Source organism: Temnothorax americanus, unplaced genomic scaffold (genome assembly GCF_048541705.1).
Source record: "Temnothorax americanus isolate GAGA-0224 unplaced genomic scaffold, ASM4854170v1 Scaffold1, whole genome shotgun sequence".
Classification (NCBI taxonomy): Eukaryota; Metazoa; Arthropoda; class Insecta; order Hymenoptera; family Formicidae; genus Temnothorax; species Temnothorax americanus.
Genome location: NW_027509230.1, coordinates 5180896 through 5208696, shown reverse-complemented (window position 1 = coordinate 5208696; position 27801 = coordinate 5180896). Strand labels below are relative to the sequence as shown.

The following is a 27801-nucleotide window of genomic DNA, read 5'->3' as shown; positions in this document are numbered from 1 at the left end:
ACTTCAGCGGCTTTACAAAAGATTAAATTGAGGCCACTGGAAACGTATTGCTGATGTATAAAGATAAAATTGATTTTTCTCTCATAGAGAAAAGTTCATTTTCTATAAACAAATTCATACAACCGTCGAAAAGGATAATAATTATTATTAAGGACATTATTAAAACACAATTGACAGGGAATTTATAAATCTAATATTAATATAAAATTAGTTATTAAAAAAGCAAGTTTTAAAAATAAAAATGGCATTATATATATTACATTGTATAATATAATAATAGTAATAATAGGAAAATACAATAATAGCGTCAATATTTTACCTTTACTCGAGAGAGAACATTTTCACGACAAATCAGACATTTCTTCACCCTCGGCGCACAGGCGTTACAACAAGCAACGTGCCCACAGGGACCGAACAGCATCTCTCGTTTGCCATCGGAGCATACGAGACACTCGTCGATCGCCGCCGATGGGACAGGGGGTTCGTCGATGTCGTGCCTGGAAAAGGTAGCTACACGTTACCGAATATTATTATCCTAAGAGATACGGCGATGTATGGTGTAATTGCACAGGGAATTAGACGTGGAGCACGTAACGAGGCAATCAATTGTACGAATTCGCGTTTTAATTCTTCGCGATCAAATCTTTTGTTCTCTCTCTCTTATTAAATCGTATTAAATAAATCAAAGTTTTTGCGAAAGATAAATTCCTACAAATTCCACCAACAGATTATTATGTTGAGCAAAATCTTGAAAAAAAAGGTCTATACCTCAGAAATTATGTTCAACATTTTTTAATAAATGGGGGGCGTTCCTATAAAATCCAGTTTGAAGTTAAGGGGGAAAGAGACTCGAAAGCGCTCCTCTCCTCTCCCAAATAGGTACTAACGACTCTTTATCCTTGTGACAGGTGGTGAGAGTCTTGCAGAGATTCGGATCCGGACAAAGGTCCAAAGGTGTCTGGCCCTTTTTGTTCTTGAGCTCCAGGTCGGCGCCGTGCGCCGCGAGGAAGCATGCGATGAAGGAGCTGCTCTTCTTGTCCTGGCCCTGAGTGCCCAGGCCCATCAGCAGCCGTCCTACGTCCTGCACGTCCTGCAGCTGCCGCAATTGCGACAACGTGTGATGTCGAAGGGCCTCGTGCAGAGGCGTGTCTCCATCCTTATCGGCGACATTCAGATTCGCGCCTTCGCGAACCAACAGCTGCGATCGGATAAATTATCGTAAAATGAACTATCGATCCTCGTCCGGGGAAAGAACAACGACTCGAATTATCCATTACCAGATGTCGATTGAAAAAAATGTATTCTAGTGTTTATTATAAATTTGATTACCATTAAATACCACAATTTTTTTACAAAAATGTTCCAAATTGAAAGCGTCGAAATTGGAGCGAACGGTTTTCGCAGGTATTCGCGAAAATATACAATAACAAATAAACAATAGTAAAAAAATAGACAATAATCCGTACCCGGACGATCTGCGTGTGTTGTCGCTCGACCGCCAGATGCAGAGCGGTTTGCAGATTCACGTTCTGCAGATCCAGATCAGCTTTTCCGGCGCGTGCCAATTGTTCCGCAACCTCCACGTGATTGTTAAGGGCAGCCAAATGAAGGGCAGTGTAACCATCATCTTTCTTCTCGTCGACGATCCAGGGTCGCGGCAATTTCGACAGCAGCACCCGCATCGCACTGAAATTAAACGAGATGCGAGGCATTAAGACAAAAAGCCGCGATTGCACCCTCAAAGCGGAAAATCCATTTCCCGCCACCCTCGCAATTTTAGTTCAAATTATCTTGTAACGAGTTGCCCTAATTAATTTCCACGTCTCTCTAGAAACGTTCTGAATAAAACATAAAGACGCGCGCACACATGTTTTCTATTTTCTGCAACGTATTTTGTTCTATTTTATATGATTATTTCATTTGTATACAATATGCACGTTCTATTATTATCCTCTTTTTCTTATAGACTGTTCAATTTTATTAACTTTTATGAACTAATTATAATTTAACATATTTTGATATCAATATATCAATACACACCACAAAAGAAATTTTTTCGAGATTATATGATACGTTAATTTTCGTTTGCTTGCGCATCTTTACAACATTATTCCAAGTTTTCTTATTAGACGATACACTTCCGTGTATCTGGCGTATATTTCTAACTATTCGATATGGTAGAGATGGGACCCCATGGTAAGGTGGCGAAGAGAGACAGGGACAGCTGTTTCTTAGGGCATTCGTCGAGGGGACCTCTTCGAGGCGGTTGCCATTGCTGTGGTATGAGGGGGATAGACGCGTGTGTCTCATCACACATGTGATTCCTGCATATGTTTCGAAATATCTCGCAAACGGCTCAGGAGGCCATCCCGCGTTCTCTTTCCCATCTTTCAGAGAGATGCCTCGTCAGTTATGCGTCACGATAGTTTCGCGGAATCAGAAAACCGACTGCAGGAGTTTGCGGAAATTTTAGTAAATAGGCTCATAATATTTCTGTGTTGTTGTAAAGTACAAGTAACACAGTTACTTAAAAAAATTAAAAAAAAAAGATTTTTTTTTTTCACGCATGACAAATTAAATTATGAAGAATGCTACGGGAAGAAAAATCAGCGAAGCATGATTTAATGGTCAAAATTTGTGTCTAATAATCCTAATCACATATTTATTTTATTCTTAGCGTTAAAGTAAAATGATCTGTCAAAAATTATTGTCTATACATATATCGATTGTATTATAATGTGCTTGCGGGAGTCGCGGCGTATACGGGAGTAATAATATCTGCGTTAAATTCATGATGCTGTTATAGATGTCGACCGTCGTTGTCTCGCTCCGTGGGAGACCATCAAATTTTTATGGCGCGTAAGCGGCGTCGTTTTTCATTAATGCGGTCTAAGGGATGCGGGTTTTGCATCCAAGTGCGATTGCGGCACCTCGACCCGCGGCGGCTCGAGCAGCAGCGACAGCGGCCGCGAGTCACAGCCGACTCTCCCTGTCATGAATATATGCAAATGATCGCGAGTGTTACCGTTACCGCGTTAATAACCATAAATCGATTACTTTGCCAATTATGTCCGGGTACGTACTCGTGCCCGGCATCGACGACGCGCGCGCGATTTTATTGCGTCATTGACCGGTTCCCCCGTTGATTTTATTCCGCTCTCGTTGTACCGCGGCTCTTTTTTTTTCCTTCCCGCCTCAATTTTCACGGCTTGCTGAAATAATTACGAGTGAAACGATAGGAATAATGTGGCGATTAAGGTCGCCTGGTTCACTAGCGTTGCTTCTAAAGCAATTTAAAAAAATATATGTATCTGTGTCTTGAATAATATAGATATCATTTCGATCACTTTTAGATGCAATAATTAGTCCACTCTCATAACGTGTAAGTACATCTTAATGAGTCTTAACCGATCTAAAACAATAAGATACATAAAATGATATGTATTTTAAAATCAAATGATATCTATTTTGCGGTATGCACATATGTATAAACAATAAGTATACCAAATTACAAAATATCGGCTAGGAAGATACAAAGATATAAATTTTGACTTTTGTGTTTTCCTGTTTAGTTCTAACACGTCGCTCGAGAGAATTTATTGCCCTTCATTCAAAATTCGCGTTGAGTTTTGCGTAGGATCTCGTATACACGAATGAAAGGCGTCGCGACGTTGATTTAAGGTCGCTGATAATTATCGCAATTACAACGGCAGCCTCACGCGATGTAATAAATAGAAATGAGCGAGCGCGAGCGAGCGACGCTCTGGTTATTGCGTTCTCCTGTCAGTCTCCGGGTTTTAATATCATCCTGTCGCATTTCGTGCGGCACTCAAAGACGAAACTCGTCGCAATCGTCGCGGGCCCGGACCCGCATAAATACTCCCGCCTCACTTTAGGCGGCGTATATCGCGCGACGCGCGATATTATTACCGCGATTAATTTCCCGTCGCTCGTCGACGAGGACTTTTGTCCGCCGTCGACGTCTCTATTCCTTTATTGGCATCAATGAACCGTCGTTAGGCACTCCCGACGTACTACTTAATATACCGTTACGCTGACACACCAATTCGCGGCTGATCATTACGACTTCAAATCACCATTTATTGACGTATCGTGTCGGGATTAGAGACACCGACGTCATTCGGTAGCTCAGATTATAAACGAAGATGATCTGAGGGCGAAACATATAGATTCGCACGGGATTTTCTTGATACAGGAAAAGAGAAGAGCTTCTTTCTTAAATCAAAACTTAACAATCTATAATCTTGTTATAAAAATTTTAACTTTTTACTTTAATATTTTTTCTTGGTTTTTAACTATATAAAAAGCTTCAGCAAGTTTTCCTCGTTTAACAATATAATTTAATTTCAAAATTATATAGATTGTTGCGTATATATATATATATACGAGTATATACGTGCGTTCTCTTTCTGCTATTGACCTCTTCGTGAATTTAATTTCGTCAACGCCTTATTTTATCAGAAGCTTAAAAATTCTCTGTTGGATTTTCTGTCAGCTTTATTTTTCAATATTTTCTATTTTGGCAAATCTCAGACGTGTATTAGCAGATTAATCTTGACAGATTGGAGACAAATCAGGCGCAATTTTACGGAGTTTGAGGAGACTTGAAATAAAATCTCCGGATATATATATAAAACTGTTGATCACGTTCACGAGCGAGACGCGAGTCGGACTCGCTTCGCGCTTCGCGCGCGCGGTTCGCGCACGCATATATCGGGCATTTAGTGAGTCAGCGACGGCCGTGGCATCATCGCGGTCGGCAGAGTCTACCGAGAACCCGATGCCACGGCGGGCCCCAAACGACACACACGCGTGCCTCTGTTCCTCCCGAGCTGCATGGGAGAGCTGCGAATGTCCGATCCGACGAGAGGCTCGCGCCGTCTCCCGTGCTTCGATCCGCGACGTGCAGTGAGTCAGTGAGAGATCACGCGGTGACACGCTAAATATAATTGACACGAGCGTGTGCAAAATGACAATGAGAGCACGAGCGGTTGACCCGAGGGGGGAAGGGAGAGACAGAGAGAGAGAGAGAGAGAGAGAGAGAGAGAGAGAGAGAGAGAGAGAGAGAGAGAGAGAGAGAGAGAGAGAGAGAGACAGAGAAAGACCGGACGCTTCTTCGTTGTCGTCATCGTCGGATCGCTGACGATCGATACCGCTTAATTCCTCGTCGTGCCGATCGCGGAATGGAAGCTCGTCGTCGGGATGAGCTAAAGGCGCGCGAGATCGCACGCGGAATCATTCCGTCCGCACGCAACGCTTCGCTAAATATAGCGCGGACTCGCGATTATTTCAGTATTCGTTGCCCGCCGCCACCGTCGTCGTTGCCGTCGCGAATTCTCGCAGCTGCGATTCCTCCGTCCGTCCGTCGCGAGTGATATCGAGAGGATTTTGAGGCCGAATGCAGAAAGCGAGAAAGCGAGAGAGAGAGAGAGAGAGAGAGAGAGAGAGAAAGAGAAAGAGATAGAGAGGAGAGAGAGAGAGAGAGAGAGATGAGAGAGAGAGAGAGAAAGCGAGAGAGAGAGAGAGAGAGAGAGAGAGAGAGAAAGAGAAAGAGATATAGAGAGGATGATCTCGAGAGCGGCCACAGTGAGTCGAGCGAGCCGCGGCGGGAAATAATTCCGCTTATCATTGTCGAAACGCGGGATTGTTTCGTGTCCGACTCAGGAAGGAAGGGAAGGGGAATTATCAACGGATTAATAGCCTACGAAAACGCAATGTCATTGGTCAAGTACGTTCTAGCGATAGATATGTATAATTAGAAAGGAAATCGAGCATTTTAGGAAGTAGACTAGAATATAATGAAAGTATAATGTGCGAAACGCAGAATGAAATATAAAAGGAGAATGAAGCAAGTTTTATTGCAGAACCTGTCTCTTTGTCCTTTTTCGTCTCAAATTTATTTCCAGAAGATGTGCACGTGTCTTTTATTTGTTGACAGAACATGCATATTATCAGACATGCGTTTATTGCTTATATTTCAATTAATCGCAATATTAGAAAAATGTCTTTGCCTTCCAATTAATTGCTTTTTGTACCTTGTTATCTTACTATGTGTTCGTGTAACATTATATTTTACTCCTTACAACTTATCGTGATTTTCTCCATTAGCTTTTCCATAAATAAATTATTATTCGCGACAATACTTCAGAAAATAAAATATATAAATATTCCTTCTTGATTTGAAGATATAAAAAAAAAAAACATTATTAAAATACGTCAAATACGACAATCATTGTACTATATATCAGAAGTGCGATTCTTTCAACCGATTGCACCTCCGATCGCAATAGGATAATGGCACACTCGCGTTCATTTAGCGCTAAGATAAAATCGGAAACTGCGATCTTTCTCGGCGAGATGAGTCTTCCCGTGGCATTTCACCGACGGATTACTGAGAAACCACGAGGGCCTCCAGTCCCTAAAACATTTATCCGCCGCAGCCTCGCGGAATTCCGGCGGAATTCCATTTATCTTCCCTTTCGTTTGCCCGCCCCGACGCGACGGCGGCACTCCTCAGCTGATGGCTCCGAAGTATTCGGATTTTCTTTCAGTCATTCGCGCGACATCCGATTCGATCAAAAACTTTGCGCAATAAACTAGAGCTCCGATTTTCGCGCCGCGCCCTTCCCGTCCGTCGATCGTGCGTGAGATAAATTAGTTTCTAATATTCGACGACAGCAGATTCTTTTCTCTCTCTTATCGTCAAAGAAAAAGACAATATAAAATAAACAATGAAAATTTGCACTCTATACTTTTTCTGAATTCGTTTTCTCATCCTGCAACAAATACTTCCGTAAAACGAATTCAAATGCAAGTACACAGTGCTTGATTCATTATCATTTCATTTCGATTAGAACGTCACGTTTGATTATATAATCTCGTGCGGGCCTTTATATGTTAATGGAACTCTAATTCGAGGTCAATTGCAAAGACGCGTAATAATGAAAGACTGCGAAGAGAATCACGAATTCTAAGAGTAAATTATCTCAAGAAATTCCACAGACGCTCTAATCATCGCGTGATTATATAAGCTTTCATACAGCCTCTGTATCGGGTCTCTGAGTTTAAATTCGGCGAATCCAGCCGATTCGGTGAATCAGGAAGGAACGCACGGCCAGTTCGAATCGGCGATGTCCGTTCGTGGGTGACGGGACGATATCGTGCGGGGGGGGGGGAAAGGGGGAGAGGATGGACGCGCTCTAATATGCAGAAACCATGAGAAACGTTGGTCGCTATACCGTGACGCAATTTCCGGGCGCCTCCATCGGAGTTGGCGCACCCAGCGAAAGAGCCGGTGCCCCCGATCCCGTCGGCCCCCCCCTCCTCCTCCTCCTCCTCTTCTTAATACTTCGACCCGTCACGTTCTCGCTTTTTTTTTCATTCTTTTTGCTTTATTTCTCCTTTTATGCGGCGGGATTAAAACCAAAGGAAACTCACGGGAGAAAAATCGAAATCTCCTGCGCGCGGGAGTTTTCTTCCACGCCGCGCCGTCGTCTCGCGAAACTTCATCGGCAAAGTGTCCGACGAAAATTGGAATTTGCCGTGAGTACCGAATACCGGAAGTTAGATCCGGATTAAGCGAGGAACTTCTCAAAGTGCTTCCGCGTCCTTCTAATTTTGTTTCTCCCTTACTGGAGCGCTTTTCCTCCGTATTTTTCCCCCGGCCTCGTTGCCGAAGCTGCCACTTCGTGACGTTGTTCTTTCGACGGGCATTTCCGATTCTTTCGCGCGAGGTGTCCCGAATAGAGCATTCCCGTAAATACTAACAAACCAAGTAAAGTCTCCGCGAAAAGTTAGAGAAACGAATGTCAGAATTTACGCGTTTTTCTCACGTGTCTATATTTTGACTTACGTCTTAGATTGCCTCGCAATGCAATTTCTAGCCTATAGTTTCTTTCTTTATTACTTTATATACACAACATTACGCAGTGCCATCATTACTTTAATATGCAATGTTACATTTTTTGTAATAAAAGGATTTGACAAAATATACAACAGCTGTATAAATTAAACTGTAAATTTAACTAAATATTTTTTCTCATTTTTTGCATGCTAATTGAAAACTATTTCTTTTCTACTGAAAGATATTATGTTTGAAAGTCATTATCTAAATGAAAGTCGTTTGCCAAATTTGTATATGTGAATTGGCTTATCTTGGAAGGGTTAAGGGTTAACGAAATCTCGCAGCCGCCGCCGTGATGAAAATTGAAATTCTCCGAGGATAGTACCTATGAAAGGATTAGTCGGCGGACCCCGCGGGGGTTGAAACGGGGAGAGGGGGACTTCGAGAAGGCAGGTAATCGAACCAAAACTAAATCACAACTACCAACTAATTCTATCCGTAAAGTTTGGACGTCGCGGGGTTGGAACGTTCCGGGTTGGTGCCAGAATGGACGGCGTTGCGATCGAAGAACAAAAATGCTAGCGAGAGGGAAAAAAGAAAAGAGTCGCGATATAAGAAATGAAAACGATAACGATTGAATCTCGCGATTACAGTGGTGAAACGAATATCTTTTATACAACATATCTTTCGTAGTAAAACAATTTCTAAAAGCAATTAATAACAAATTAATTAATCAATAACTATTAATGATAAATTTATTTGAATTGTAATATAATGCTAATTGCTAGCCACTATATAATAACAATACATTAATTTTTATTAATTCTGGAAATATCTGACAGAATTATTATTATTTATGCAACGATATAAATAATATAGAATCAGAGATATATTAATAATATAATTATTAAATTAAACTTATTTTAAAGTGTATTATTTCCTTGGGCGCGCTTTTGCCATAAGAAATTACATACAGAGTGTAAATGTAACGATGTGTAAACTAACTTATACAAATATATTATGCAGTGAGTAGATCGCGGTTCGTGTACTAAAACGAGAAACCTTGAATTAAGTATAAAGATGAACTGAAAGATACAGTATTGACGTAAGAAAGAGCAGAACAATAATCGCATACACAAAGCGCAATGCTAAAAAAAATTTCATGACAAAAGAGAACTTACGTGAAAGAAAAGAAAAGGAAAAAAACTCACAAAAAAAAGAACGAAAAGAAAAGGAAGAAAATACTTCGATCGCGTTCGGTAAAATCGTGTAATTTATGCGTTCAATACCTAGCCGAGAAAAGAAAAGAAGGGGAAAAAGGGGGAAGGGGGTAAGGGAAAAAGAGAGAAAGAGAGCGATAGCGGTTGAGAAAGCACCAAGGTCTTCCTGAAAAAAATATATTAATTCTGAGTTCCTTTAAAAGTTATTGCAAAAGGCGCGGGGGCGGACGGGGCGGGTGGAACTTTTCCGCGGCGATGGAAATGACTTTGGCATAAAATATGACGGCGATGGCACCGCCAGACGAGTCGCAGGTGCACCACGGGGTAAGTCACCCGTGATAGCTGCACTCGTCATTTTAATTCGGGCTGGGAGGGAAGGGCGGCGCGAGCTCATTCCCCATGCCCGCACGGATGGATCTAGTGACTTCCACGGGGATGCCTGTCGAAGCGGAAAATTAAATTCCCAAATATATAAATTTTATTACGATCGAAGGATTGACGGGACCAAAGCTGGAAACCAACGCTAAACATCTCGAAATCGTAATTTAATGAGTGCATTGAAATTAGAAGATTTTTTAAATCTTTTGATTCTATAGTCTTTCATTAGCGCTTTTTAAGTTGTAGCATTATCGTATTTATCTTTAACATTTTCTAAATAATTTTAATACTTTTACGGTAATTTGATAATTACTCTCTTTGCTAATTGCTTTTGAAATGTATATCTTTATGCCAAAGTTCCATTATAGTATATGACATGTTATGCCGAGTACGACAAGTATATTACAATCATCTTACCGTCCATAGTATTTTCATATTGTAATTATTAACGAACGTTGTTTATTTTACCGCGAATATTATTAGTACTATCGTTATTAACATCGTTGATTACGTAGTGCAAATATATACGTTACCGCTATTAGCTTTATTTTCTTCATACATAATTACGATCAAAATTAATCTCTATCCGAATTCCGTATATTTCGCGTCGACACGCGTAAACGTTAAACTCTTTAACTATGTACATAAAGCAAGCGCCTGGTAGTATCCTCATATTCTGCAGGAAATTGTAATTTTTGCGGTGCAAAAAGAGAGCTTAACAAACTGTGAAAGAGTTTAAACACCTCCATTAGCTGTAGCCACATTTAAATGGTATTTCTGGTCGAATAAACGAATAAATTGGCAACGAATAAATCTCTTTAATCATGATTTTCTGTTCTCTTGTAAAAGCACTCATAACAAGGATACTCGATTTTCGGTAAAATTGCCAAACTGTATCCGTAATCTCTTTACTTTCAAAATGCAACGTTGCAGCGTGTGTTATTACTAAAAACTTTAGAGAGAGAACTCTTTTAGAGAACTCTTTTAGAGAGAGAACGTGTTGTGTTATTAATCTTTACAATAATGTTCAAATCATATTGCGCTAAACGGCTTTTTCGCGTATGCATTTGTTAAAAATAAAAACAGTTACACTGTACTGCTGTATTGGCATTGCAATTATCGTTTTTCAATCATTTTAATATATCTATGATATAATTCGATAATTTTTGAGTAATTGTTCATAAGAAATCTAGAATGTCTATATATAAACATATAATGATCTACAGTTTATAGATACTCGATTCACAATTCTTGTTGCCAATTCTATATTTGGGCATAACGTCCAGCATCTACATTAATCACATTTAAATTCGTTATTATATTATAGAAATTATCTGCATCCTCGCGATAATGTATACGATTTCGACCGCTAATATTAAGCAATTCTGTTTGCCGCGCTAGGACAATGTATATGCCCGAATCGAGAGTGAGAAGTTTTCAGCCGAAAAAGAGGGGGGCGGGGGTGCGAAGAAGAAAGAGTACGAGGAATGAAAATGATTCCGGCATGAAGTACGACGGATGGTGATGTCGGCGACGCCGCGTTTTTCTTGAATGAATTCCGTCCCGTTTATTTTGCTTATTCGATTCCTCCGACGAAAACACGTCTATCCGTCTTTAGTCGGTCGGCCTTAGGTAGGTGCGGAGGAAGAGATATTTTGGCTCTGAAACATATCATCCCGTCTGCTGGAGGGTGTTTACGTCTCTCGCGCCCGTGTCCTCGTAAGTTCGCGATTCGCCCGTCGGACTCGATTACGAATGAATCTGTCGTCATTTTCGATCCTTTCGACGTTGCAAACCTCTTAAGAGGAAAAATCTTGTCTCAGACTCGCGTCTATGAATTTGGATACAGCGATAATGGAGTCGAAAAAGGCGATTCACTGTTTCTTCCAACAATGACTTCGACGAGGCGAGAAAAATTATGGAGCCATGGGCGGACAGTAGCCTGTACCATTCTCTGGGGGCTATAGCGTGTTCGCGTACCTATAGAGAGGCGATGTTTACATTCGAACAAGTATTCCGATTGTTTATTATGTTTCTTCCGTTATGTTCCAAATATTTTTTTGTATTCGTCCACCCTAGAATCGCATTAGATTAGCTAATTCTTTAACAATTTTGTCATGTGCAGGAACACATCGAGAAGGCGTCGATGATGTTGAAGCAGTGTATAAGCTTGTGCTCCAAACACCGAAAGCACACCACCATTACGCAAAACATCGGGAAAATGGTCAAGAGAAGATTAACTAGGACGCTTACACGATCGGTAATAAATTGCGTATACGTATAAAGTGGCATGCAATATCTGTTCGTTGTGTATCTAACGAATATTACCTAACAAAAGTGACGTCAAATTTATTATATAACATCGATTTCAATAATAAGTGAATTCAAGCTCCTTTAATTAAAGGTATTCCCACGCTATTTCAAACCTTCCTCAACGGCACTGAAAACGTAAAGTTACGTATCAAACGCTTTTAAAACACGATGCGTTAAATCGCCTTTGTGAAACTTGATAATTAGTTTAGCGTTAATTAATTCGGTTCATTGTTCTCCCTGAGATGACGGTCAATGATCGTTAATAGTGACAGCGTGTCCTGCGGACACAAAAGAATTTTCCGCACGATCACCATCGTTAAAGACTTATGTCACCGTGCAGTTATACGAGCTGGGAGAGCATCCAAGTCTCTTTTTTGTCCCTTATCGTTTCGCAATAATTCTTTCCCGCGTCGCGTCGTGGCACGCGAGATGGCAAAATCACGGCCCGCATTCCTCTCGTAAATTTATATCTTGTCTTTTTCCGCCAGCTATGAGCGCGTGGATGTGATTTTTTTATGATGACATTTGATACGAAAAAGTATAATATTCAAACGGCGAGATGCGGGATGTCTTCTGTCATAATTTGCATATTAATACATTTAGAAGTTTTTTGATACATGCCGGTTCGCGTTATTTTGCGACAACGTTATGTTAAAATAGCGAATGTTAAAATTAAAATTGGGGTTTAATCACTATTTTGGAATGACGCGATGAGAGAATAATTTTTTATGTCGAAGTAAAAACTATTTAATTAATTGCGCTTTTATATTGCAGTTTATAAGAAGTAATCTATCATGCACGTTTTTTTTTTTCAAAATGACGAACTAACAACGAACGTATTAAGTAGACCTTAAAATGAGTCTCTGGTAGCAGCGCATAAAAAAAATACGCGAGATCGCATATAGATATGCGCAAAGTTTCCCAGTGATATCGGAATTAATGCGTTCTTAATTAATACGCCCATTAATACTCGCCTTAAATTCGTAGTACGCGCCGGAAGTTTTACTGCATCATCAAATTGCTGTCTCGGATGCTCGTGCAGAGTTTCAAAGCGTTCGCCCCCGTGTCTCCCCGAAGTAAAAGCGACAGAGAGGCTGCGATCGGACTCTTATAATGGCTATAATAATCCAGTGTTTTGAATCGCTCTTGTCATTAGTTTGAGCAACTCTTCCGGTTTGTCGCGCTTTGGCGAAGCTCCAGAAGTTATAGAAAAGGAAATGAGAAAAGAGACGAATACGTTTGCTGAGCTCTGCGACGAATTTTACATAGATATGAAAGAATTTTGGCATGTTTTCGTCGTAATTACTTAAGAATTAATTACTAAAAGTAATTAATTACTACGCGTAATTAATTACGACAAACAGAGCCTGTTCCTTCTCAATGTGCACATAATGAATTACCTAACATCAAATTAAATTTTATTACAATTTTATCACATGCATCCACCGTAATTAAAATCATGTAATTCCGTCTAATTCGGTGTTTCTGACGATAAATATTTTCGAATACGCATATTCTGGCACAAATGCCGATCTGGATCGCGTCCACAAAAAAATGAATGCGAAAGTGCCGGAAAAAAAAAAAAAAAAAAAATGTATCCATCCGACGATATCGAATTCCGTGGTACAATGCACACTCGAGAGTTTATCCGCATAAACGCCCGTTTTTTGCTCGTACATATACCTGTAACTTTGCATAGGTCGTTGTAGCGTGAATGCTTTATTTTGCTCAGTCAATCAATCCATTCCCTATTAACCCCCATTAACCATTTAGTTCCTCAACAGTTATTATGTGAAGTCACGAATAAAAAAAGCATACAACTCCCCAAAAATTACTTTTTTTTGTTTCTATAATATCATCATGAATACAGATTTGAATGTAATAATACATATCCCTTTTTATAAGTTTTAGAATTTAATAAATTTCGCAAAATATAAATGGAAGTTTATTATTAATGTAATACGATTATAAAAGCGAGAAAAATTATATAGATACATCTTTATCAATAGTTAAAAATATTGTAACAAGAGAATAAAAAGGGTCAGATAATACAAACAAGGATCGTCGAGGACGTAATAAAGAAACGTCCATTCTTGGTCCGCTTCCGGTGGCAAAGCGGGGCACGTCAGGTAGTTCACCCTGTTTTCGGTGTTTCGCAAACTTTTTGGTCGCGCAATTCGCGCGTTCCCCCGAGCTACCGCGAGACAAACAGCATTAACTTCTCTTGCGACGCTCTCAAATAAAGTTACACAGATTTGTCACGAGACAAAAAGCGAGCACGTTCCGCCCCCATGACCAGGGGTTGACTTCTAGGTTTCTTATTCGGATTTCCTAGACGCCTGAAAAGTGGCTTCCTTCGGGCCCTTTATGTTTTCCTCTCTCGCGTTTCGCCAACTTCCTGTCGCAGCTTCCGCTTCTTCCCGCACATATAGGCGGTTCCAAAAAATCCACATAACGTGAGCCAGAAAGTATTTTCTGAAGTATTTTGAAAGGGCTTTTTCTTCGCCGGAATCGAAACCGAGACTCATTTATGTCTCCAACCTAACAAATAAACAGTGAAACTTTCTCGATTTTTCTCACAACAAAAGACGCGAGCTGTCGTTGTTTTAAGATATCTGTCGCGTGGAAATGATATTTTCAAGAAAAAAAGTACATTAGATTTCGATGACAATATGAATCCTCTTAAAAAATTGCACGATTGTCTCTCTCGCACACGAGCGAAAAGTATTTCGTGAGGATTCTCTAAAGGAGTCAAAGGATTGTGATGTGTAAGAAACGTCTCACTATACGTAAAAAACAAGAAGCCCCATTTGATGTACTTATAGAATTGTATATCTTTAACAATAATGCGAAAAACATTTTGAAATAACGATAACTTATTTATTCTCAAATCGATAAAGAAAAAATCTTTATACGACATTTTCTACGATCACCGAAAATTTGTTTAGTCACAAATATCAGAAATATAAAAAGTCGCAAATAAGACTCAGCTATTTCAGAACTTCGTGATTTTCTTTTTTTTTCAAAAAAATAACGAGGTTATTCCAATATCATTGGATGTTTCTTTAATCGCAAAAGTCAAAAGTTTCGTAGATATGATCCGGATATTGGAAAAGAGCGCTGCTGTATTCCCAGCAATACATGTACAGCTCTTTCAGCTATTGATGTCAGAAGTCAAGAATTTCCTAAATAACGTCTAGTCACTTGAAAATAATTCTGGAGAAGCCTGGATGCGTTCGGTCTAATAACAAGCGGATTCTTGCGGGCTTGAGAGATTGCAAGTGAAACGTTCGTGGCGTATCCAAAGGGGGTAAAAGTAATTTCGGGGCATGATTCGATGTAAGTAAATACCATCCTCCCGGCCGTGCATAGAATTCCAACGGCATATCGGGAATCTCCTAGGTACCTCGCGCTATCGCCATCGTCTTGTCTATTCGCGAAGAAGCGCCGGCGGCTGTTTCAATGCCATGAGAATGAAATTGCAACGAGAGAGATTGCAGAGAGAGAGAGAGAGAGAGAGAGAGAGAGAGAGAGAGAGAGAGACGCGGAGTGTGTATATGTGTGTTATCATCTTTCTGTTTCTGATGTAAGAAAAGAGGATGTATCGAATTCGGCATGTAAATTACTCGCGTGTATGTTCGATCTTCAGAATGCGATTTCTCCTTGGACGTCGAAAACACCGTGGCGGAATCGGGAAAAATCGAGGAAGACTACGTCACTCCAGGCAGGATGATGTTTCATCTTTTTCCTGTACTAAGTTAACGATAATTAGCGAGGCCGCAACTCGCGGTCGTTTCTTTTTCCCGAGGTTTCCTCGCGGTTTTCTTTCATTAGCGCGAGATCCAACCGACATCTCTCTTCCGAGAGACAGAGAGCGAGAGAGAGAGGGAAAGAGAGAAAGTGTGCGCGGCTTTCGACCTGCGCCGTGTATCTCAGTCGGGGTTACTTCGAGTCTTCGCCATTAGTACGCAAGTAAAGGCTATTTTCAACGACGAACTCGTAACCCGATACACGAGAGCGGCGGGGGCTGCGGCGCCTCCGCTAAGGAAAAGCGCTCCCCGTCTTCCTCCTCCTCCCGGAGAACGAAGGAAACGACGTTCTCTTTAATTATTCTCCGCCATGTGCCGCATGCTAAAATCATTAAATTGCTCCAGCGATAGATACGAGGATGTATCAAGTGTCTAGTGGCTCCTTGACAAAAATTTGAAGTAAATTTTCCCCTCGGAATAAATTCGATCAGACGTCATTCTCTTCACAACTTATCCGGTCCCATGTTAAGCACGTTAATTAATAAGTTTTGATGGATTAAAATTCTGATAAAGTCGAAATAAGCGCGCGGGATAAGATTTTCACTAAAAAGATGAATTTCAAGAGCGGAAGATTGTGTAAGATTTCAATATTCATTTTGCCTCTCGGGTCAAAATTAAAATAACATTATTTAAAAATTATAAAAAAGTAATAATAATATTGTTTGCTGTTACATTCGCGTTCAACATAATTTACAAAGATATTATAGCTATGTCAATGTTATGTTAGCCGCAAAAGAATTTTGCATACTTTTTATTTTGGAAAGAAGAAAAAAATATCTCTGAATATATATATATATTATTATTGGTTGAAATGCATTTTGTCTCATTATTTCACTTATCAAATTTCGGGATTATAACTTATATCATAGGGTAAGGTGGGGCTATTTGGGTCAAATTTTCAAGACGGGGATTCGAAGAGCTTTTCAATTTTTAAAATAGGGAGGGCTTTTTTGATTTTATCTTGAAAATTTTTTGCTCGATTTTTTCTTTAACTAATTCAAATAGCCCCACCTTACTCTAGCTGATGTTCATTCAAGTAAACTTTGCCCATTCCGAATAATCCTCGGGTGCAAGGTCAGAAAGAGCAGCGACATTTTCTCGTTTGCTCCTTTTCTTGCGCTTTCGAAAGTCATCTCCGTCATGACGCCGACGCTGATGCCGGTGCCGACGACGAAGACGACGACGACGACGACGACGACGACGACGACGACGACGACGACGACGACGACGACGACGACGACGACGACGACGACGACGACGACGACGACGACGACGACGACGACGACGACGACGCCCAAAAATAGAGACGGTATTAGCGCGTAGACTCGTTTCGCACGGCTCACCGGACCGCGTCGACTTTCGCGGATGTGCAACGTCTTCGGCTGCCAGTAATTTTAGACGCCAGAGAGTCGGCCGTCGCGACCAAGTTCTTCGTCTCGGAAAGTCGTCCGGTAGAAGTGACACCGTAAGTTTATATCGTACGTGCGAGATGTGCAGCCCGAGCGCTCCGTTGAACTTCTCGCCGGGAAAAATGGATTCCGAATTCACCGAGAAATCTGTCGTTGACAGACGCGCAAGCAGCTAATGCCGCGAAGGGAAGTTGGACGTTCAACTTGCGCGAGAATCCACGAGCGTCTCCGCAGACTGTTAGGCAGCGGAGCGATATGTGTTGTAACGTGTCGGCAAGCTAGGTGACAAGTTTTCTAATCTCCGCTATCCGGATTGATATTCCGATGACGCAAAATCCGTTATATAAATTTTTCATAAAAAATGTTATAAAATAAATCATGCTTGAGAAGTCTATTAACTGTCAAGTGATGTAAGTTTATTTTGGTATTTCTAATAAAATGTAAAAGTTTCTTGGAAAATTATTCTCGACACCGGCGTTTTTTACATAAACACGCCGAACGGAGAGAATTTGTAGGTCCCAAAGTGGGATATCAAGAAGATTTTCAAATAAGAATTATCGTTACATTTTTCTGCCGTTTTCCTGCAACGCGAAAATTGGACTCGCGCCACTTGGGAGCCGGAGAATTTGCAATGCCGCTCGGCGAGGCTGTTTGTCGGGATGTATTTCGGTATCACATCATCAAAACAACATTCTTGACCGAATTGCAACAATGTATGCGAAGCGTGATGATACGAGGACGATATATTGCAAATATAGTGGGACCGAGTTTGCGCTGATCCCGTAGCTCGAGTGTCATTCATGAGACTCTGATTTCCGCCCGACGTTCCCCGATTCATTGGCAAATAAAGCTCTCTCTCTCTCTCTCTCTCTCTCTCTCTCTCTCTCTCTCTCTCTCTCTCTCTCTGTCTCGTAAAAGGTTTGCGCTACAACGCGGAGATTCGTCGACGGTATAATGCAAGAGGCAAGCGATTACAAGGTAGTCGCGTGATCGATCGGTGACATAAACGACGACGAGTAGTAAAGTATAAAATTGATATTAATCGCCGCGCTCTGTGCGCGATACTAAAATCGCAGAGGCACTGGCCGCACGCCAGCAGCCATTATCGTCGCGCATATCTTTCTATAAATAATACCGCGAGACGTATGATCCTGTAATTCAGCTTTCGCCCATTTACGATACTGTATTTATCATCGTTCTTAACGGTGTCCACGACCGTAACGCCATTAGTACCGGGAGAGAATCGTCATTGACGTTGATCGTTGCCGATAACGATCGGGTTAACGATCGACGGCGCGACACCTCGAGAATTAACGTCGACAGCGGTCCAACTTTGTTTTCGCACGAAGAAGTTCACCAGAAATTAGACATCTGCTTGGTCGCCAATGGCAGCTGCCAAATGTCCCACCCCCGAAATATCGCGACATACCGTTACGTCGGATATACAATCTGGTCGATATGTGGTAGATGAGTGTAATCGGTGACGACGAGGCATAGAGTTAACATCAACATGGCTGCTGACGTAACGATATCTTCAAAAAGTCACTTTTTGGTGAAGAAATCACTGCATGTCAAGCACGATAGCGCCACTAAAGACTATATAAAGATTTCAATTGCGAAAGCATTTGTAAAATGCGAGATAAACATAAGGAGTATGTATTTGAAAGGTAAAACAGGATTTTTTTTAAACACGACTTTTCTTCAAATTTATTTTTGCAACTTACAACTTTCCTTGTGTCATGTCTGATTACGCGAGGTAAGTAAAAATAGTGAGTTACGCGCGGCGTTTCATCACAGAGAAATTTATAAAATTAACTTCTTCTTTTGCAGGAATTTTTAATTTTAAATTCGTTATAAAACGGTATTCAAATAATCTTTTATAAGGATCATTAACTTTATAAAAAAGAGTAAAGATTAAAAAAAATTTTCTTTACTTGACTTAACTTGCTATTTTTATTAATTATAATTGTCACGACAATACCATTGATTTTGATCAGTTATAATCGCCACGTCGCGTCGTTTCGACCATGAGATTTTAATTACAATTAAAATTAAAAGGTCAAATAAAAAAATCTTTTCCGTTGATTATTCACTGGTGAAGTAGAAGTTACTGATTTGGTTATACACCGTTAACTTAAAAAAAATTATTGGTGTCGATCTTATTATTGTTTATTCACTTTAACACCTTAAATTTATTGCGATAAATATCACTACACGTCTCAATGGTTTAGCTCGTACAGAATGTAGGAAGGTTCAGATTCGAATCCAGGCTGAGGTGATATTTTTCGCAATAAATTACTGTGTCATGTAACGAAGCTCTCCACTCCGCTTTAAATGTCCACCTTTGGTTTGCGTCTACCAAGAGACACGAGAGATCACGTGCACGCCTTTGTACGGCACAGAAGCAGAAGAAAGCGGAGAAGAACACGAAGATAAAGAAAACGACGAAGGGTAGGAGGAGAAGAAGATGAAGGAGAAAGAGGAGGAGAGGAATGAGACAGAGAGGCCTGGGTAAGTTATCACTCGAGTCTGGACCAGGAATAGTCACACCATGTGGTGGCAGCCGTGGGACTGACTATTTTCGGGTAAAGACAAATTTGGCGCGGCGAGGCGCTACGCGAGGGAGCCGAGAAGCTGAGCCGAGCCGAGCCGAGCCGAGCCGTCGCATGGTAGCCGTCTCGAGTGTAAGCTTACATCTGCACACGACGACGACGAGGGGGGTGTCGGCTCCTCGTCACTCGAGAGGAAAGGCCAATGGGATCTGTGCAGCCATTTTTAGAGGGCTCGTTCCGAAGAGACCGTGCTAGAGGCTTTGGTAGCATTCAGTCCGAAGCGGTCACCCGGGTTGGCAGGATTCGAAGTCTCGAGGAAGTCAGAAACTTTCTCGATGATCGGCCGCCAAGTAATAATTTCCCTGTCGGAAGGAACCAGAATGCTGAGTCGAAAGGATCTTCCGGGGTACGAGAGGGTACGAGCGCTCCCGACGCGCCAGGTACTCCTCGTTGGAGTGTGTTTCAGGATCTTTCAGGATCCGCAGTACAAATTACGTAATACCGGTGCATTCGCAAAGAGAGATTGTTGCGAGAAGTGTCGTATCCGGCAGCAGTTGGGACAAAATAGAAAAGCTCTCACTTCGAGAGCAAGTCGGAACTTGGATGACCTAAGCTTTGCCTGTAGTACCGGGCGACCGTTCCGTGCTTCCTTACTTCCCATAGTGAATGTGACGTATGGAATGTAAAGAAGTATGGAGCTGCGTCTTGGTGAGTCGTCGCGAGGAGGAAGTCATCGTCGGAGAATCGAGGGATTTCCGGAGTTGTCGTCGACGTTGACGAAAACGGAGACTCGTGATGATCGGAAAGGGCGAGGATAGGAACAAGGATCAAAAGGATAATGACAGAGAAGATAATAGTGCCGCGTAAAGGAGTTAGTAATAAACGGTGCGAAGATAAAATTTTGCGGGCTTGCGTCCTCCGCGCTACGGATTCGGGGATCGGCAGCAGCCAGCCGCCAGAAATAGATTGCTTTCGCGTAACCAACACCGATATGGCTCAGGCATCGTTCCACGTACATATGGTCCTCCGCGGCCTCTATTTATGGCTTTGCCGCTACCATGTGGTCACCACTTTTATTACCCTCACGAGCTCTTTCGTCATTCTTAGCGCGATGACAGAGAGCTCGTCGTCTCTTCGTATCCTTCTTCGTATCGCCCGAGTTTTTATAGCTGATAGCTTATCTTTTCGCTAAATTATCTTTTACATTAATGATTAATCGCGTCAGATTTGCCATTTGTTTCCTCTGATTTTCAATCGCTCGATTTGATTGCAGCGCCGAGGAGGGCGAGACACGGAAGAAAACGGGCGAGCGGGCGAGGAAGAGGACGCAACAGCGGCTGGACGCTGTTTTCGAGCCCGAAATAGGACCCCACGTACAACCGCGGCCATGTTTCCAGAAATAAGTTCTCCGGTTACAGAGTCTATTTCCGGTGTGCGGGCCGCCGACCGGTGCCCGGTTGCGCGGCGATCGGTGACGTATTCGGCTGCAGGTGTAATCTCGCGTATTGCATAGGAATACAATATCGCGCGGTATCTGGTTTTGGTGCTCGAAAAAAGATTCAGTGTCGGTCATAACGATGGTCAGCCAGTGACGTCAGTGACTGCGGTGCGATCGATTATGGTTTACGTAACGAGAACCAGAGCGTATATTCTGATTGTCGAGCGAGCGCGCCATGTAACGCGATTAGGTGAATGTGCAAGTTATGATTCGCGTTGTAACTTTGGGACAGATTCGTCACAGATCCTCCCCTGATATTCCAGCCCAAGATTATGTCTCGTCAAGAAATAAGAACCTCCCAAAAATTATTATTAATTGTTGCACGAAGAGTTTTACTCTGCGACAGCAATTTCTATCATTAAAGAGAGGCTGTTATTATTAAATATTATTAGAAAAATTATTCCAATTATCAAATAATTATCATATATTAGATAATATATAATTATTATGTAAGTTCTATTAAATTCTATTATTAAGTGTTTTATTTCTCTGATATAATTTTATAATTTTTTCAAAGAAAGAGAGAGAGAGAGAGAGAGAGTGTGTGTGTGTGTGTGTGTGTGTGTGTTATGTTGTGGCATACATGTATTTCCAATAATCTTCTTACAACATCGTTGTTGATTATTCTATATAACTTCACGCAACGGTCTCGCGAATTTTGGCGAACAATCCCGCAATTTGACTCGAGGTTCACTGGGTAGTACATTACGTTTGCATAGGTGCGCACGAATTTATCGACGGTAAAATAGATTTGCGCTTCTCGTGGCAGTAATGTTCTTGATTAAGCCGAATGAATTACGCTCATATTATTGCCGTGAAATAATAATATTACCCCCGGTATTATCGGCTAATGCCGCCATTTGCATTAACGTCGGCACCTGCTAATTGGCATCGCTCGTCGCGTTTTGTCTATTTGCCGTACGTGTTACACAGACCGTCCGATTATGCTAATCACCGTCGAATAATAACGCGTCTGCCGTTTAAATGAATCTACCTAATTTGGTGAGAGATATTCGTGAGAAAAAATATTTTTCCATATAGTCTCTTCCTTGTCTACACATTTCCTAATCTAAAGTCGATTGGAAATCCGGGAAACTGCTTATAGATTTTGATTAAGAATTTCTGAAATCATTTCTAAAATCGTTATGCGAGGAAAGATCGTTTTACCTAAATGCTAAACTTTAGTCGCGCAAAAGTCATTCCAAAGACGTCATCTCGAGGGTTGGGAAATAGTGGAGAGGATTTAAAGGATGCATTATATGGCGGCGCTTCATGATAACCATGGATAGCTTGGATGCAACCTTGGCACGTTTCCGGCGGATCGATAACGCAGCATGGCAGAGATGAATCGGTGGTCAAAAGTCCCGGGAAAAGGGGTCCGTTGGTTACGTAGCACCCGGTAGCGGCGGCTACGAGGATCGAATGACAGAATCGCGCGGGGTGTATTGGCTATTCGGTACGATCGTCACGTTCAGCGCGACAATTTATGACGATTGGAATAGCGACTGTTACGCGTCCACGTGATGCGGTCGGACTGCAGAAAGACTCGAGTGCGCCGACACCTTATCAAACTGGTTTAATTAGCGGGTAGCGCGAGAAGGCGAAGAGACTTGTAACGCCCTCGTTCTCTTTGATTTTAATTCTTAAAATCTTTATTGCAAAAGAGAAATGTAAGTTATTGCATACCCCTTCAAAAATACCATATCTAATAATTATGTTATCATTAAAAAAAGTCTTGATCATATTATACCGTGGAAATTTTTGAGAGTTTAATAGAACTTAAAATAACAGCGAAAATAATTCAAATTCACTGTGTTTTATTATATGTACATACATGTATGTTGTCTATTTGCAAGTCTCAAGTTTAATGTGCAAAATTTTTACTAATTCGATTTTAAGTCGGTCGAAGAAACAACAAACGAAGGAGATGTCGATGAAATATCCTGTTTATCATGTAAAAAATGTAGTACTTATTTTCCAGATAGAAATCTAATTACGAGATATTATTTCTTGAATAATCATAGGTTTTAGTATGTGGCTTCGTTAGGATCACGTTTAGTCGGGTTTCCGAGAGAACATTACCTTATCCCCACGAGAATGTCCCGTAACAGGCGGTATTTAGGGACACAACGAGAAAGGACGCGGGTAGGTGGACGCTGTTGAGATTGTACTAATTAAGTCCCACCTCCCATTAATTGCCGGCGTTCCTGTCTTGTCAGTGGCCGCCGCCCGTCGCGTCGTTGCGGCTGCGAACACTAGTAGTTAACCGAATTTCGATATCGACATGTTTCATTCCGTGAACAAATCTCTCTCTCTCTCTCTCTCTCTCTCTCTCTCTCTCTCTCTCTCTCTCTCTCTCTCTCTCTCTCTCTCTCTCTCTCTCTCTCTCTCTCTCTCTCTCCCCTGTCCTTCGCTCGAATGGCCATTTGCAGGGTCCTCCAAGCGGATATCATCTAAATACATAAATCTTTTACATATCTTATAAAGTCGCAATTTTTATCTGGATAAAAATCTTACGAGAATTTTTGGACTTTTAGAAGCATTTTAGCTAAAATAGAAGTTTAAATATTACTCTAACAATTTTTCTCAACAAACGTTTTCTGTGCGCCGCATGCATGTGTGATGAAATCTTGAATAAAAAACAATCGCTCTAAAATAATGGTAAATATATACGTGTAGAAATATTTATGAACTCCCGTTGCTACATTCTATTTCGCAACCTAGATAAATTTAATTTTCCAAAAGTTGGTTCTCTTCTACCTTAGGGTGAGTGATTACGTGAACGTTAGCGTTTCGTTGAAACATCGCAGGCTGACCTAATGTGTTGGCTCGCCCTCACGAATTTTGGGGCTGTCCCAAGCCGGACGAAACTTTCCTATGGGAAGAATCGCCCGCGCCGCATATGTTCGTTTATCAAAGTCAACGGATGGACGATCTCCAGATTGAGTCACGGAACGCGTTTTCCCGTCGAGACTATCTCGCGCGCGTTCGGAAAAACCGGCTCACTGCGACGTCGCGAGCGCGATGGTAAAACTCGAGAGTTCCGTCTCTCTCATCCTCCTTTTTTTTTGCGTACGTCCGTTCAATTTTCGTCGTTTTCAATGGGGGAGGCTCTCGATGCTCGCTCGATAAATCCATCTAGACGAGAGAATATATCCACGCGCTTGCCAGTTTCTGCACGTAAGCGAAACGTCAGCTTTCCTAGTTTCTTGGAGCCGAGTCGCCGCCTAACTCTCAAAGCTTACCTCCCCGCTCCTCGCTCTAGCTATCCCTTGATTCTTCGATATATCTGGCCATCTCGAGACGCGGCCGAAAAGACACCCTGATTACTCGTTGAAGGAGCCGTGGTCCCGCATATTTCGAGATACTGTATTATAATATAGATTAGTTCCAAAAATAGATGAAAGAATATTCCCTCTATAATAATTATTTATAATAATACAATATTATAAGTATAAGATTAAAAAATTAAAAATATGAAATCTTTTATATATATAAATAAAAGTTCCATTATCTAGTCTTTAATACTCCCCATCATCGACTATGATACCGATTTCACGATTACACTATGATTTCAAACGAGAAGTGGCGATGTCACAATTAAATTGTTCACTAGAGCGATCGATGGAACCGCGCGATGGCGAAGACTGCAAGCGGCTCACGAAGTGGCGCTTCGACACCGATTGAAACTCGGCCCTCCGGGTCGGAGACGTTGAGTGCACTTCTCCGGGCATGACACGAATAGCCGAGCGGCTCGAGACGCGCGTTTGAACTTTTAAAGTAAACGCGGCCCTTTCCTGCGGCGACCGCCGACGTTTCGGCAGGACGATCACGCACGGCCACCCATCCAACTTCGCCGGCTAATCAGAAAAATCCACACTCCGCCGAGCTTATTGAATTGTCTTGGCCCGGGCCCGGGATCCAACCCCACCATCTTCCACGTCCCTCTTGCAAGAAAAAGAAGGCGATCCTGTCTATTTCTGGTAATCGCGAGAATTCCTTCCGCGCGTTTCCCTTTATCTATATTATCTTATCACATCTTATTAATCACTTATTAATTATATTTAAATTTTTTTAAGATTGATCGATATAGCTATTGATGTTTCTTCTGTAACGACCTTTTTATTTGGGGTTCACTTATCTATCGTTATTTACAAACTCGATTTGCTCAATGTCCTCAAAAATAAACTCCTTAATCTTCTGCATATAATACTTTATCAATATTTATTTTACTTTAAATTACCTTTCTACGCTAGGCAAAGATTAATGGCTATGAATTACTGTTATAGCCATTCTTAAGATACATTACTGAATTTTTCATTGCTTATTTTCTCTTATTTTTTTACAAGCAGGCTAATTTTAGGACAGCAATAAACACTTTCTACTGCTGTTATTACTACTGCTTATTTTCTCCCTGCAGTTTCTACTTCACATGGTAATATCTCACGCGAGTGTGCTTCGAACGGCTTTCGATGAATTATAAGGATCAATGACGGTGGCCCGTATGAATCTTATATTCCCACTCTCGCTCGCAATCTTCGGTCGCGACCCATATTTTATCACGCTCGGCCTTCATAATCGATGCATCCGATAATAAATAGCGGCGCGAATCGTTCTTTATTTTATCTATCCTTGTCACACAGGACGAAAAGCGACGGGGTGAGTTTGTCGTGATGCAATTCTTACAGCGACAGTTTACTCCGCCTGAATGTATTGTGTTTTATTGTAATCTACCACGATTTTTCTTCAGCGACAATTAATGTAATTTATCGAAGCTAATACCCATACGCTGGATTTACCGTAGGACACGATTCTCAATTTTGATGGAAACCTTACGAGCAGGCATCGTTCATAGCGGTCGGTTCTGCGGGCTTAATACGGTATAAAATTGCAGCCTGGAAAACCACTCGAAATATCCGGCTGACAACGAGAGCACCTCGCATTAAATCCAGTATAACGGTATAATAATCTTCCGCCGGTGCTTTGCGCGTAACGCAAGTTATAGAGTCCTCGAATTTTTTACTAATATCGCGATAATGACTTGCCGCAACAGTGGTCTCGCTTAATTAAAGAACTTTTGTATTATTCGCGCGCGCAATTAGTCCCTTTAACGGACCGACGTAAACTAGCTATTTCGCGCGATGTTTCGCGATATTAAAGCGTAACCTCGGCGAGCCCGAGTAAAAGCTTTAATTTTCAGCCGAGGATTTAATTCGAAGCACAGCACGGCAACGCATTTCAAAGATCAAAAAGCGTCCGTCTCCGCTTTTCCAAGATACATTTTCAACAATTTTTTCACGAAGAATTTAATGCGCAACTTAAATGCGCAAGCTTTTCCTGCTCTACGTATGACTTAAATCTTTTTAAAATTCAAATAAGAGTAACACAAAAAAAGAGACCTCTTTCACGGATTGAGGAATAAATTACGTTCAAATGTTTTCGCAAGAAAATAACTAAATTTGCAAAAATAAAATTATATTTATACGAAAGATTGCGTATGTATCTATACGTTAAGAACTAAGTTCGGCCAAAACTCGGTTACTTGGAAAATTATTTTGCTCGTTGGGAAGCAGTAAAACTATGCTTCAATATTTTAATCATAGAATGAAAGAGAAGAGAAAGGAGGAGAGGGAGGGGGGAGAGAGAGAAAGAGAGAGAGAGAATTAAAGATGCATATTTCATATTCTCATGTAAATCGAGCACGGAAAATTCATCCCGGTTTGTACATCAATTCTCGTCCGCCGTTAATAGAATACGACATTATGAGAAGGATTAAATTATGGCCCGTCAAATCTCTGGGCTCGGCCCTCAATATTTAATCTGTAAACTCACTTGATATAATACGCTTCCGGCCTCGTCGGCCATATTGGAGAATGTAATCATCCTGTTTTCCTCAACGATATCGAAAATGATTTCATTTTGGCCGAGTTATTCTTCACGGAGTCATTATTTCTCTGAATTGTTTCCACGGTTGCAGAGCGCAAGGGTCGCCAGGTCTGCAATCTGCATGATTCACTTTATATTCTGTACTTTAATAACGAATCTTATCTCGTATTTTCTACCTTTACTGGAAATTTTTATTCCTACCTTTGATATACGACTTTAATAAGGATGTAGAACAATATTACTACCCATGATAATTTTGCAATTATTTTAAACAGTATATTGCGATTTTTGTTGATTATATTACAAATTACGGTCAGTTTAAATGATGTGTTCATTATCTCTTCATAAATTACGAACTTGGTTCATTCGCGCTTTGCAACAGTTAAATTTCTCCATCATCGTCGTTATTATGAGACTGAAATGCTAGATCGCGAGTCTTATAATCAATAAGATTTACGGTCGAAGAGAGCTGTTCCATGCTGAATAACCAGCCGGCAGATAGTAATTTGCATTAAACGCATAACAAAATATAAATACCTACATACGGAATCTCGATCCAGCGGCTCCTAACTTAAGCAACATGGTGAAATGCGTTTCAGAAACGTAAGGAACGTTGCCGAGCGTTAAGGCGCTTTGGCGTCTGGCCATGCAATCCTCTTGAACGTTATTCTACATTCCAGCTCCGATTATCATGCGTACCTTTATATATATATGTATAAAGATGCTTTAAATATAACCTAATAAATCGCCAAATTATTTTTTCTAATTGCTCATATTTTTGTGACATCGGAATTTTTATGACTCGCACTAGTTAAAAAAAAAAAGGTGTTTCTAGTGAAGGAAGCAAAGAGAAGAATGTTGTTATCGGGTAG

The 27801-nt window shown here is 41.1% G+C and overlaps 2 protein-coding genes and 1 pseudogene across 3 annotated transcripts in view; 2 read left to right on the top strand and 1 right to left on the bottom strand.

Moving 5' to 3' along the window:
- The window catches only part of Mib1 (E3 ubiquitin-protein ligase mind bomb 1), a 369291-nt gene that overhangs the window by 4184 nt on the left and 337306 nt on the right, over nucleotides 1-27801 (bottom strand). Inside the window, exons 10-12 of the mRNA XM_077405990.1 lie at nucleotides 1467-1686; nucleotides 888-1198; nucleotides 320-497 (exon numbers count right to left, since the gene is read on the bottom strand). Coding sequence (XP_077262116.1) covers nucleotides 320-497; nucleotides 888-1198; nucleotides 1467-1686 — 709 coding nt within the window. The remainder of the gene's footprint in view (nucleotides 1-319; nucleotides 498-887; nucleotides 1199-1466; nucleotides 1687-27801) is intronic.
- LOC143893577 (tetratricopeptide repeat protein 39B-like) lies at nucleotides 5522-17452 on the top strand. 2 transcript variants are annotated; one of them, XR_013255860.1, is made up of 3 exons: nucleotides 5522-5749; nucleotides 11588-11722; nucleotides 12763-17452. XR_013255860.1 is itself a non-coding variant. In XM_077399115.1 (3 exons), exons 1-3 carry the CDS (start codon nucleotides 11381-11383, stop codon nucleotides 12853-12855), a joined length of 321 nt encoding a protein of 106 aa, XP_077255241.1. In that variant the 5' UTR covers nucleotides 5522-11380; the 3' UTR covers nucleotides 12856-17452. The 2 variants fall into 2 exon arrangements, 1 of the variants encoding a protein (XP_077255241.1); XM_077399115.1 differs by having other exon boundaries at nucleotides 5522-11473.
- Nucleotides 20384-21527, top strand: LOC143908625 (uncharacterized; annotated as a pseudogene).